Raw genomic sequence first — 13,008 nt, forward strand, 5'->3', positions numbered from 1 at the left:
CATGTAAATACTAGTTGGTGTATTGTGATGGGCCTATAAATTTGATCCTGGTACACTATTCTAACAAAATTTTCTTGGACAATTATTAAATTCTGACATGCTACCTAATGCTGACGCATACCATAGTATATAGATAAGGTTTTGGACTCGGATGACTGTCATATGGGTCTTTCCTCCCTCCAAAAAATTAGTAGCTGAATAAGTGAAAATTAAAAAGAATGGAATTCTTATAATGAATGACATTGGCATGCATGTGGACCATTTTCATGTTATTTTTTTTAAAAAAAAGCCACTTGTAGATTATTATTATCATTATTTCATGGAAGGCAATGACAGGATAAGCGTGGTTGCCCATCCTTTGCAGCAGCATCAAGTACCAATATTATCTAGTTCAGACTAATTCTTATCGTAGAGGTGTACCAAAAAAAAAGAAGTTTTTTTTTTCTATGTGAACCATCTACATCAAGATGACACTTGCTCCAACTCTAAGCTTGCTTTAATTTGCTGACTAGGTGGCCATCCTATTATCATTTCAAATTATGTTCTGTAAACTACTTGTTTGTCCTTTTCTATTGTCGGCATACTGTATCCATGTAGAGTATAAATCAAGATAACATTCAGTTTCTGTCCTTATCTGATCTCCACTATTTTTTATTTTAGTATTTATTTGGTTAGGGAGGATGAGCTGGGTGCACATTTGGTGATTGCTTAGGAATGACAAAAGTCACTGGTTCTTCTCGGGAAAGGGATTCTGTTTCAATTACTCCTGCACAAGTTTTTCAGTTCAAATTCTTCTCAGGAAAGGGATTCTGTTTCAATTACTTGTGCACAAGTTTTTCAGTTCAAAAATTTGCTCCTTTTTATCTTCTTTTTTTCTTGTGGTAAACAAAAAGTATACTCATTGAGAAACCAGCCAAGGAAGGGCCAAATAGTCCTCACGACTTCAAATTTCAAACACATCATGAGAGCAACTTCTGGTTAATCAAATGATCAGTAGATTCAGAACCATCTGGGGAAGGCTTCACTTGTTTAATAAATGGTCATCTCTTTGCAACCACAAGCTTCTCTAAATTTGGAGGTATCTGATCTAAAGTCGAAAGTATACAAGGGCATCTTGCAAGAGATTGAATGACATTTTCTTCTTCCTGCTGTCATCCCACCACATAATGATCCTTCCTGTTTTCTGTGTCTTTGTTACCTTGATTCACATTCAGTGTAAATTCTTCTGGAATTTAATAAAGGCCGGGTGGCTGTTTTCCCTTCCTTTTCATCAAAAAAAAAACACAGAAGAAGAAGAAAATTCTGGGGAAGTCCTCCCAACTCCAAATTTCGAAGAGGTTAGCAAAGCCACTTGTGCTTGCCTCATCATAGCTTCCATTAAGTGCACAATGGTTCAACCCATGGCAACATTCACATAGTCCAGGTCCTAAGTTTGTAAGTTGAAAAATAGGCCCCTTTGACTCAAAGAGAAGCAAAAAAATGGGGGGCCCTCTTGTGTGCCCACTCTCATACAGAAACTGCAACAACATCAATATTATTATTATCTATGTTTCAATAAAACCGGTACATTTGGTGTAAGTAAACCTCAGTTCCTCTGTTTATCTTTTTTTCTCTAGCATACTTCTCATCCTGCTCCAGCTAATGGGCTGCATGCACCCCATGATAGATAACACCACATCAGCATGTAGGCATCACATTCCTACTAGCTTCATTGCCTATTGCTACCACAAGTGGCTCACGCCATGCTTTGTGCTTTTAACTTCCTACATTTCCTTGTCAAGCTGTTTGTCCATGCTCCATTTGTACAAGACTCGGCCGAAGACATCGTAGAACGCTACATTGGCATTGGTCTTGGTTAGTTGAAGCGACATGAACCCTTGGCCATCATAGAAGAATCGAAGTTTATCTGCGTTTGGAGTGAAGACACCCCTCCATGCCTTCGAGCCACCTCCACTTGTCAGATATTGGAGTGGACTGCAATTATATATAATCCAAACCATAAGATCAAAGAACTCTAATGAGTTATATTAATCTTGAGGAGTCAATTAAACATGTACCTGTCCTTGCTGCTAATGTGCTGTAGGCAATGGTCGTGCCCATTGATATACAAGTCGACTTCATTAGACTGCAACCGAAGGACTTACTCAAGATTTTGTTTCTAAAGCTGTAAGCATGAAAACTTGAATCCCAACTAGTCCTATGCCTATAATGTATAGAACTTCAATTACCTTAAGAATTGGGAGCAGCAGTGTCAGGAGCTCTTGGGTGTCTCCATGATCGCTGACGCTTCTCATGGTATGGTGTCCTACAACAATCTTCCATGCTGCTGAGGATTCTTTCAGCGCCTGATGCAAATCCTAATGAGAAGTATAAGGAAATTTAGTTCTGGTTGTTCTATAATCAAAATGGACTTGTTCCCCAGAATTATATTGGAGTGATCATACATATAAGTTTGTAGTGGATGAATGCAATCCTATGAATTTTACCTTCAAGAGATTCGATATATACTTTTCACGAGGAGCGACTCCCCTCCAATCATAGTGGTCATCCTCTGGATCGATCCAATACTTTTTGACGAACGGGGTAGTGTCCACAAAGAAGAACTCCACAATTTCTAACGGCAAGAAGAAGAATAAATGGAGGTTAGAAGTGTATGACCTCCAATAAAGACCTGTTATGAAAGTTCAAATGAAGAATCCCTTCACCTGCATTAACAATAAAAGATCTCATGCAAATCCAACGGTTGTCAATCCTTCGGAGGATAGGATTCAATTGTGCTGCCACGTTTCCTCTATAGTCATGATTCCCCAAAACTACAAAGATTTCACAATAACATGATTCAAGTCCAATTTCACACCTAAAAATTACTTGGTAGAGACCTGCTTAACAGACAACTTACCAGCATACCATGGCTTTTGTAAGCTCTTTGCAGTGTATATGCTGGTAAATGACTCCTCGAATGCCTTGTCATCGACGCCTGTTAATCCATCTTCATAGAAATTATCGCCGGTGGATATCACAAAATCTATATCCAGCACCTCTCCGATCCTTCCCATCTGCATCAGATCAAATTAGGATGCGTCAATCTTATTTTGCAATTGGCATCTAGTTTGTATTTTCCGATGCACCAAGTGTAACAACTCGGATCTTGCCCAAAAAGACTAGCTAGAAGATGTTATTTGAATTTTTTAGTAATATATCAGTACTCAAGATCTATTTAGTGCATAGTTGTTGTAGGATTAAAGACATATCTGTATCGATTCTTACACCAAGTATTACTAATATCTTGGCAAGAGAAAGAACTTCTCTAACCTAGCTTGAACAAAAATGAGCTAAGATATTTTTGGATTACAAAGTTGAAAGGAAATAAGAAATTGCTGATGACAGAAGAAATTGTACATCAAAAGATACAGATCGAAATCTCGTTACAAAAAAAATGTAAAAAATACAAAGATCTTTTCTGAGTTCAATACTATGCTTACCGTTACAATTCTTGTGAACTTAGCCGACACATTCCTTTGGACCCATCCAGCTCTATAAATTAAATTTAATCAAAACCTTACGTTTGTTCCACACCACCTAGAAGTGGTCCCAAACAAATTTATGGGTGGTTCTATATACACCCCCACTATTGCTCAGGACACCCCCCAAAAATTAAAAAAAAATTAAATATTCTCTACACCCCCCCCCCCCCCATTTGCTAAGGACACCCCTAAAAAATTAAAAATTCCTAAATTACTCCCCACCCTCCCCACCCCCTCACCTAAATTGCTCTCTACACCCCCCAAACCCCCCCCACCCCGCTCTTCCCCTCCAAAACACCTCGCCAACGCCCAAAACCCCCCCGTTCCCCCTTCTCCCTTTCGTCGCCGGCATTCTCCCGATCTCCGACCACCTCGCCGGCTTCTCCCGGAACCACCTCGCCGGCTTCTCCCGAAATTTTTTTTTTCACGGTTCGTGCTCCGTTCGGCACTGGATCGCCGAACAAAAGGCTTCTGTTCGGCTGAACAGTGCCGGACAGAAGCCTTCTGTTCGACACTGTGCAGCCGAACAGATCTGTTCGGTTGAGGGTTGCCGAACAGAAGGCTTCTGTTCGGCACTGTTCAGCCGAACAGAAGCCTTTTGTTCGGCGATCCAGTGCCGAACGGAGCACGAACCGTGAAAAAAAAATTCGGGAGAAGCCGGCGAGGTGGTTCCGGGCTAAGCCGGCGAGGTGGTCGGAGATCGGGAGAATGCCGGCGACGAGAGGGAGAAGGGGGAACGGGGGAGGAGGGGTTTAAGGGGGGTTTGAGGGGTGTTTTTTTTTTTTCTTTTCAAAACGAAACGGAGGAGGAGGAGGGGGGGTGTATGAGAAAATTTCAAGGGCAATATGGTAATTACACTAAAGGTTAGTTTGGGTATTTTTTTTTTTTGTTTTGGGGGGGGGGGGGGGGGGGGGGGTGTCCTGAGCAATAGGGGGGGGGGGGTGTATATAGAACTACCCCAAATTTATTCTTCAATTAGTATTCACATTCCATGACTACCCTCAACCATAGCTGCTATTTATTCCAGCTGCCCCTGAGCAGGTTGATGCTTGACGCTGCCCTTCCAAAGATGACTTGCCGTTTTCCATCCCTTGACTTGGAAGGCAAAAATCCTTCACGTATCCAATAGTCTAACTAAAAATAAATAAATAAATAAATAAATTGTTCCTATCTTCTATCACTAATATACCCGATTTTGTTTTAACTTTGAAGAGTGTGCTTACGTAACAAGTGCGTCCAAATAAGAGAAGTGCGTCAGCCTGTATGGAATAGTTGGTAAAGTCTTTTCAATGTAGTAATTACTAGGGGCGAAAACGTGGCCAACCAAATATCAGCTTGCTTGCGCCATGATCATTAAATAAAATTTTCCAAAAAAAAGAGAGAGTTTCTAAAGCTCTACAGGAAGAAAAAAAAAGTTGTGAGATTATCATCTATTTCTGTTTCTATTGATGTCGATTGCTACTACTGCATTCCTTTATGAATGGTAAGTCTCCAAAAAAAAAAAAAAAAAACAGAAGAGAGAGAGAGAGAGAGAGAAAAACAAAGGGAATTCACACCTGAGTTGCGACTTCGGATTGGTTATACGCTCCTTTCCTTCCCCAATCTCCGATCACTAGAAGGCTGAGAGAGCCATCATTTTTTAACGGGTGGTCGAGCCTCCGAAGCTCCGCAGAACAGGAAAGAAAGGAGGAAAGAGCCACGAGGAGGAGGAGGAGAAGGAGATCCAGAGCCACGGATTTGCTGCAAAGCCCAGCCATGGCTCTGGTTGAATAAAAGATTGCGGAGAGCAACAAAGAAAGAACAACTTGATCTCGAAGGATGGCCGGTCCAAGCCCCTTAGAGGGAGGGAGTGAGCCATTTATAATGAAGTTTTGGCGTGCGGGACCGGGGAATCCGCAGTACATAGAAAGAAATCGACGGCATCCAATCCAATATCACCGGTCGATCTTACCGGCCGGTCTATATGGACGCGTGGCGTGTTTTGACTCGCTATTAGGTTAGGTTGGTGTGGGCTCCCTCTGCGGGTGGCCAGGGGAATAAGGCATCGGTTTTCTCACTCGCGGGTGGGGTTACGTTAAGATGTTCCGCGCAGGCAGGCTTCGGGGGTTCCGCTCGTTGGTCGGGGTGGCGAGCATTCGATAGGGCAAGGGAGAGAGGTCGCGGCTTATCTTAACGGAGCGTAAGCGAGGTGGGGAATATTCGCGGGATCTTTGAGGTATAACCGAGGGATGAAACCCTGGAATATTCTGATGGTGCGCCGTCGTGGAGTTGCACCTCTTCTTTAGTAGAATTTCTTTATTGCAAACTTCCCTTTTTTTTTTATTGGCAGGCATTTAAGCTAATGAGGACATTCCTCTTGATGGATGTCTCTTCAGTTTTTTTTTTACTTTTTTTTTTAACAACTTTACTTATTACAATTTCTTTATTCTTTAATCTTTGTATGCGTGCATGATCCAGAATCTCGGCATGCATTAGTTGCCAGCGGCCGCTGAAAGGCATGCAAGAAATGTGGGAATATCGAGACGAGATCCTTGCATCCACCAGCATTATATTTTTAGAAATTACATTAATATTTTTTTATTAATACAAATTTGTATCGATTTATAATATTTTTTTATTAGTATTAGAAGTAATTTTAAAAATTATATAACAATTTATACCAATAATAATATTTTTTATTATTAGTATGATCCCATATCAGCTTATATTATTTTAATTATATGAAGTCTGTACATAAGTATATATAACTTCTGAAATGTATCAAATACGATGGAACAGAAAAATAATATTATTTTTTTATTTTTTTATTTTTTTTTCTTCTGTAAATATTTTAACACAGTCCGAGCAGGTTGGTTCGAGTTACTTGGAACTGTTGTTTTTTTTAATTTATTTTGATAAATATCACGTGATAGATCAATGATGTTTAGCTAAAAAAAAAAAACAACATTGGCGATACTCATTTTTGTGTTATTTGAATGGGCAACAACGCTCTTACAAGGTCCACTGGATGGAAATGGCTAACATCCATCACATGAATTATGGACTAATCGTCCAATATATTTTTGCTTGTTATCACATGAATTTTTTATCCTTTTTTGTGAAAAAAGGTACAGATGCAATTAGATTGAGTACGACATTTTTTTTGTGCGCTTACAAATTGTTTGTGCCTCTTTCCAGGCTTTTCAATAGATATAGAACAGCATTAATAGAGGGGGATCTCTTCCTACACAAAAAAACCGGGGGGATTCTCCATTTATATTTCTTTACATAAATTGTTCATATTGAAAACTTAATATTTAATACATGAAGGTGATTCGTAAGGCCCAGGCCTTGCTGCTACTTTGTGAAACAAGCATCTTTGAGGCCCAACGTTTGTCCCTACTGGGCCTAAAGCGGGCCAAAATTTGAGCTAGCCTGGCCCTTGACACTTCAAAACTCCTAGTTAGTTGAATTGAAGTTTTGAATCAGGACTCAGCATGATACTACATTGACCACATCCATTGACTTGCTGGGTTGGATTTACAGCAATTCCAAATCAAAATTTAAGTCGTGCAAGATCCAAATTGTACAAAGTTTAGCCTGGCCGGGACCAAACACAGCCCTAAAGAGCAAACCATAATATTTTTTTTTCCGAGTGTACAAACCCTAGGGAATAGTGATTTCATAGAGAGACCGGCAAACTACCTGGTTTAATAAATAAAAAAAATAATTAAAACAGCAGTTGGATAGTGAAGCAGAAGTAGAAGCAGTCGATTGGTGACAAGAAAAACATTTGAATATGGTTTTGGCCAAGATGTCTATGTCCACATAAGAACAAGAATCCTTCACTCGTTTTACTAAAAGACAATGAAAGGGAGATTCCTTTTCTAAAGAAATCTTTTTACATTTTAGATTAGCCTAGGCAATACTCATAACTAAACATCTATGCTGTCCTAAGTTTAAGCATGGGCCGAATCGAATTAATCATACTCCCTTTTTCATTCTCCAATAGATTGGACCCAAGTGCAAATTTTTGTTACACCATGGAGAGGTAAGATCCATTGTAGTCCTCTGTTCAACTGCCAATTGATTTTCTCAACACCACCTTCATTTTAATGATTGCTCCACAATGCTTCCCATATCCCATGTGTCATACATACATACCTATATACATACTTACGCATCCATCCATCCATCCATCCATCGATGCATGCATACGTATACACATATATACATACAAACACACATACATATACGTGCGTGCGCAGGTCCACTGAGGAGTATAGACTGCATAGATGGCCCGATATTCATAGAATAGTTAACATTTGAATGAATTCCATGGTCTAGTTGGGCCGGACTAGGCCTTTCTATAAATTCTACGGGCTGGGCTTTGATTTGAGCAATCTTACAAAATCTCTAAGGGCCATCTTCTCATTGAAACTACAAACAAGGATTAGTGGTAAGAATTAGTGAAAGTATAGAACTTAAACATTATTAATCATTTTAAACTTTGGGCTGTAAAACGGAACATTATTGATTGGAAGAATCGAAACTATTGTACTAGTATCCAGCACTGACATCCACCTAGAAGCAGAAACCAAATCATTCTCAAGAAGACACACTTGCTGGAAATGATGCCTATCCTTGAGGCCAGGTTGCCTTTAGGAGTGGCCTTTCGACAAGCATTGTGCTAGTGGAATCCAATCCAATGACTTTAAGGCACATCTATCATAACAGGGGCCTACTAAGAACTTCCCCCCTTTTCTTTCTCATGTGATCTACTAGGAAGAAGTCTTGATTTGTTTCGTCTTTTTACAACATCCTTCACAGGGACTCTTCTTGCTTTGCTTTCCATAGCTGTGTAGCATAAAACCATTCTTTTGTCTTCGAGAAATCCACCTGATGAGATTAAAAGGCTATCCAGTTTCTCCACCTTCTTTCCCTCGGTCAAAAGGCTGATGATTGTTTGGAAAAGTTTGCTTTTCTCCAACAAAAGCTAATACCCGATTTAAATAAGGACATGGGCAGTGAGTTCATCTGAGGGCCTGCCGTATTAGCTAATACATGCTGTGGCTGGGGTGCAACCGTCCCCAGAAGAATACTGATAAACACTGCGTTTGAGTTGGCTACCAATAGAGGTAAGAATCTTAAGACACGATCACCTACATGTATATTTAATTATGCATTGCGTTCTTTTGGTTTCGCATAGCTGATTACTTTGTTGATATGTGATTGTCAGTACAATTATTTATGTTTGCGATATTATATGCATGTATCAAATATTAATGCCTTTTTCGGATATTTGGAATATGATACCAGCTACTTGATATTTTGAAAGGAATATAACATTATATTATATTTACTTGCATGAATATATATTTAATGAATTGATGGTTATGAAAGAGGTATTTAGACTAGCCACGTTAAATTATAGATAGTCTCATCATGGGTAGCAACATGACATTATGGATAGCCTCGTCACGAGCAAGAACATAGCATTATAGATAATTCGCTAGAGGCAGAAACATGGTATTGTGGATAGCCCCACCACGGGTAAGAACGTGGTATTTGAGCTTGCTGGTCATAAGCTCGAGTGTGGTTGTGGTTAATCCAAAACTGAAAGATAATTGTTGATGGATTCAGATCGCATTAATGAGACATGAAGGATAAGTCATACGAAACCACCGGTAATATTTGTGATGGATTTAGGATGATACAAAATGTATATGCATTTGTAATGATTTTGAGTTATATTGGATGCTTGAAATAAGATTTTATAATTTATGTTTTCACTTTAATATTATTTATTGGTTATGCTTAAATTATATTATTATATTAGTGTGGATGCATAGAAATTTTGATTGAGCTGTAAAGCTTACACCATCTTTTTTTTCTTTCAGAGTTGCAGAATACTTAATACTTAGCTGTGGTTTGAGATCGCGAAAAAAAAACTCGAATAGTTAGAACGCGGCCGACACCAACTAGTAATTTAAAGTGAGAAGCCATTAAAACAAATCCAATTCATTGTTTTGGTGTTCGACTCGGTTATCTGACGTGCAAAGTCCATTGTGTTAAACGGGTCACCACAGGTTTGTGCCTCAGATGATTGCAATCAGTTTGGTAATCTATGCTGAAGAAATTAGCCTTTTTTATTGCTCAAAAATTATGCTTTTTTAAAAAAAAACCAAGAAACAGAAGAAATGGATAAAATTATTATAATGTATGGAAACATTAACACATATAGTTTGTTAGGTTGCTGCAGGAATCTCTCGTGATCTACAAAAGATCAAGTGTTCTAGGTCATGCAGTATTGAGACATACACGCACAGAGACGGATACATATATGTGTGCGTATCTGTGGCTGCTTCAGACCATAGATATTAGGGTTTTTTGTGTGCTCTATATGCTTTCAAGGGTGATATGTATATATATATATATATATATATATATATATATATATATATACACACACACACATATACATATACACGGCGTCTTCATTATTCATCATATTGATTTTTATATCTAGATCATCTTCTTAATACAAGGCTCCATGACTGACATTTGAGCAAGCTGATGATCCCCAGGTATACGTATACCAAGACACACCATGCAGCCCTACGCAGCAGAAAATTTATCTTTGAGGGTGAACGTTGATACATGGCAGACCTTAATATCTATGCTCGAACAAAACAAAGATAAATTTTCTGCATCGATCGACCGAGAGAGGATGAGGAAAGGGGGCCGAGCGAGCATTAAAAACAAGAACAAAACAAGAAGGAGAAGGAGGAGGAGGCTTATCTCAGACGGGGCAAGGTCGACGGCAGCCGGAAAGCTAGGGCTCGCGATGAAGGTGAGAACTGAGAAGCCGGCAGCGGGGAAGCTAGGGCATCGACCGATAGAAAATGAGAAGAGGGGGCCGGACGAGCGGTTGGGGGGTTTAATGTTTTCTAACGACGCTGTTAAGCGTCGTCGTTTCTTAATGTTTTAACGACGCTTTAGAGCGTCGTCGTTTCTGGAGATTTACCGACGCCAGGTAAAAGCGTCGGCAAAGGTTGGCGCTGAGCCAAACTTTCCCGATGCTTTCCCTTAGTATCGGGAAAACAAAGCCGGCAAAACTCAAAATTGTTGTAGTGAATGATGGTTTTATAAATAGTCTAGAATTTTTATTTTTAATTTTCAGTAGAATGCTATCTTTCAAAATAAATTAATGTCTATGATGCTTATAATTAATATTGTTAATTCTACTATAATGGTATAATATGGTATTTAGTAATTGGATTACAAGCTATTTACCATCTGCTACATATAAGTTGAAGTCTCATTTGGTTGGAGCCAGCCTTGAAGATACCTTCGATATTGCATTTCAACATCAATGCTCTGTGGCTCCACTTCGTGCGAATTTTCTATCTGCTGGCTACCGAAAAGAATCCCCACCAAACAATGCTTCCTTTCACGTGCCAAACATGGTTATAATATTGGCATGACAATATTTACGTAATAGTTCTAGATAACCATGCATGTACATTGCCGTTATATTACTGTTATAAGTTGTTAATTTTATTGAAATCGTCAATACATATATATGTGACCATAATAACAAAATGCTAAAATTATTTTTGAAGAAGTTTTTGAGTGTTATCCTAAGTAATTGCTCAGAAAAAGAACTTTCGGCTAATTAATGGTCTTTCAATACTGTTATAACAGCCTATAATGTTATGCACGTAGTCATATTATAGTTGTACAGATAAACAACAACAGCGATCATGATTATGATAAAAAGATAAATAATTAAGTGAATAAAATCAAGGTCTTGAATAAAAAATTGGTTAAGTTGACTTACGTGTCACCAAAATGCATCCTCTTTTTTTTTTTTTTGGTGAAAAACCTAAATGCATCCTTTGATGAGGTGCTTGGGTGTTTGTATTACTTCTAAACATCGTAAGTCAATGACAGTAGATGAAATAGCCCAGTTTCCTTGGGCTAATGGGCCAGTCTAAGAGGTCAGGGCCTGATGGGGTGGAGGAGAAGACTCCCGACCAGAGTCTTTTTTCTCTTTGATATTATCGAACTTCAAGAGTTCTAAGGCGATCCAAACACTGGCTAGACCTTAGGGCCTTCATTTATTTAAGGTTCTCCATCTCCTCCGTTGAGCACCGTCCTCGATAACTCCAGAAATCACTGCTGATCTCGTGTTTCCTTCTCCAAATCTCTTCATTGGATCTTCACCGAAAAAGCCACCGAATCACCTCGCCGGACTGAGGTAATCACTCTACATCTTCTTATCTTTTTTTTGGTCATCTAGCCGCCGTTCATCTTGATTTGGGCCAGTGAATCGCCGGAACTTCAATCTGAAACAAGGTGCCTTATTTCGGCCCCTTTTCTTCTGGGTTTCGCCGCCATCGACCGTTGGGTTTGGCCAGGCTTCGATTCGGTTGGGACCCCTAAGATCGTGCAGCTATTGGCCTAGGTGATTGTTTGTAATCTTGGCCGAGATTGGTGTGGATCTCTCTGTTTTTTTTTGTTCTTCCTCTCTTCTTCCTTATGTCGGCCGACCACTGTCGTCGGTGGTGCAACGATTGAAGACCGCTCGTGGCCGCTGTCGCTGGTGGTGCCGTGACTGAAAGCCGCCCATGGCCACTATTACCGGGGTTGGATCGCCTTGGTGGCCATCACCCCTAATCCGATAAGAAGAGGGAGAGATTGGTTCTTCCCTTACTTTGGGGAAGAATAAGAGTCATCGCTATTCTTTCTCTCTCATCTCTTTTCGCTCTCTTTCTTTATTTATTTTCTTTTCCTCTTTCTTTCTCTTTGCATGGTTCAATAGACCCAGCAAGAGGGTCCCATATGCTTACTTTGCGGACCTAAATTGACCCTAGTAGAGGGTCCTAGGCTAGTGTTGCTGTGACCATCCGTCGTGCTAGCCTTCACTCTAGTATTCATTAACCCTCCTTGGACCCTACCATCAGCAACCTCGCATATTACCCATGTCGTATTTGATACCTATTCTTTGATCTAATGATATAGGAAACACTGTTTTGACTAATTTGGGTGATCGAGCACTGCTGGACATTATCATCACTAATCTTTATTTTATTATCTATATCATGGTTTGATTCATTTTTTATGAGCTGACTGATTTGATTGGCTATAATGAATCGACCCAGATTGTTGGACGCTGCTATCTAATCAACCTTTTTCTTCCTTTTTGTCAGCTACCACCAGACCTATAATTGATAACCCCTGATCTATTATTCTTTTCTTGATTGGATATATGTTTCTTGATAAGATAGATAGAGTTACATTATGTTGATTGATTCGGACAATTAGGCATTGTCATCTAGCTGCCCTAGTACTTCATTCTATATGAATCTATTTTCATAATCGGCCTTTGTTTTGTATGGACGTGCAGTCGTCCGGACAGAAAGAAGTCCAACGAGATCTTATACTCGAGTTTCTAAATCGAAGTAGGGCCCTGATCCTTAATTTGTTCTTAATTTTCAAT

The 13,008-nt window shown here is 39.5% G+C and overlaps 1 protein-coding gene across 2 annotated transcripts; it reads right to left on the reverse strand.

The window, feature by feature from the left end:
• Positions 1 to 1,338: 1,338 nt before the first annotated feature.
• LOC103713258 (purple acid phosphatase 4-like) lies at positions 1,339 to 5,371 on the reverse strand. Of its 2 annotated transcripts, none has more exons than XM_008800125.4 (7): positions 5,081 to 5,371; positions 2,900 to 3,056; positions 2,706 to 2,813; positions 2,487 to 2,614; positions 2,229 to 2,357; positions 2,058 to 2,125; positions 1,339 to 1,974 (listed from the first exon to the last, which is right to left on the reverse strand). In XM_008800125.4, the coding sequence occupies exons 1-7, from the start codon at positions 5,279 to 5,281 to the stop codon at positions 1,764 to 1,766; spliced, it is 1,002 nt and encodes a 333-aa protein (XP_008798347.2). In that variant the 5' UTR covers positions 5,282 to 5,371; the 3' UTR covers positions 1,339 to 1,763. The 2 variants fall into 2 exon arrangements, with proteins under 2 accessions (XP_008798347.2, XP_038983033.1); XM_039127105.1 differs by lacking the exon at positions 5,081 to 5,371 and adding an exon at positions 3,483 to 3,589.
• Between the last annotated feature and the right edge of the window lie 7,637 nt (positions 5,372 to 13,008).

The sequence above is a fragment of the Phoenix dactylifera genome, chromosome 6, assembly GCF_009389715.1.
Source record: "Phoenix dactylifera cultivar Barhee BC4 chromosome 6, palm_55x_up_171113_PBpolish2nd_filt_p, whole genome shotgun sequence".
NCBI lineage: Eukaryota > Viridiplantae > Streptophyta > Magnoliopsida > Arecales > Arecaceae > Phoenix > Phoenix dactylifera.

Coding starts and splice junctions, on each gene's coding strand:
- LOC103713258 (XM_008800125.4), bottom strand. CDS start 5,281: ATGGCTGGGCTTTGCAGCAAATCCGTGGCTCTGGATCTCCTTCTCCTC. Junction 3,057..5,080: donor AATCCGAAGTCGCAACTCAG/GTGTGAATTCCC, acceptor GATCTGATGCAG/ATGGGAAGGATCGGAGAGGT. Junction 2,126..2,228: donor TGCTGCTCCCAATTCTTAAG/GTAATTGAAGTT, acceptor CTTCGGTTGCAG/TCTAATGAAGTCGACTTGTA.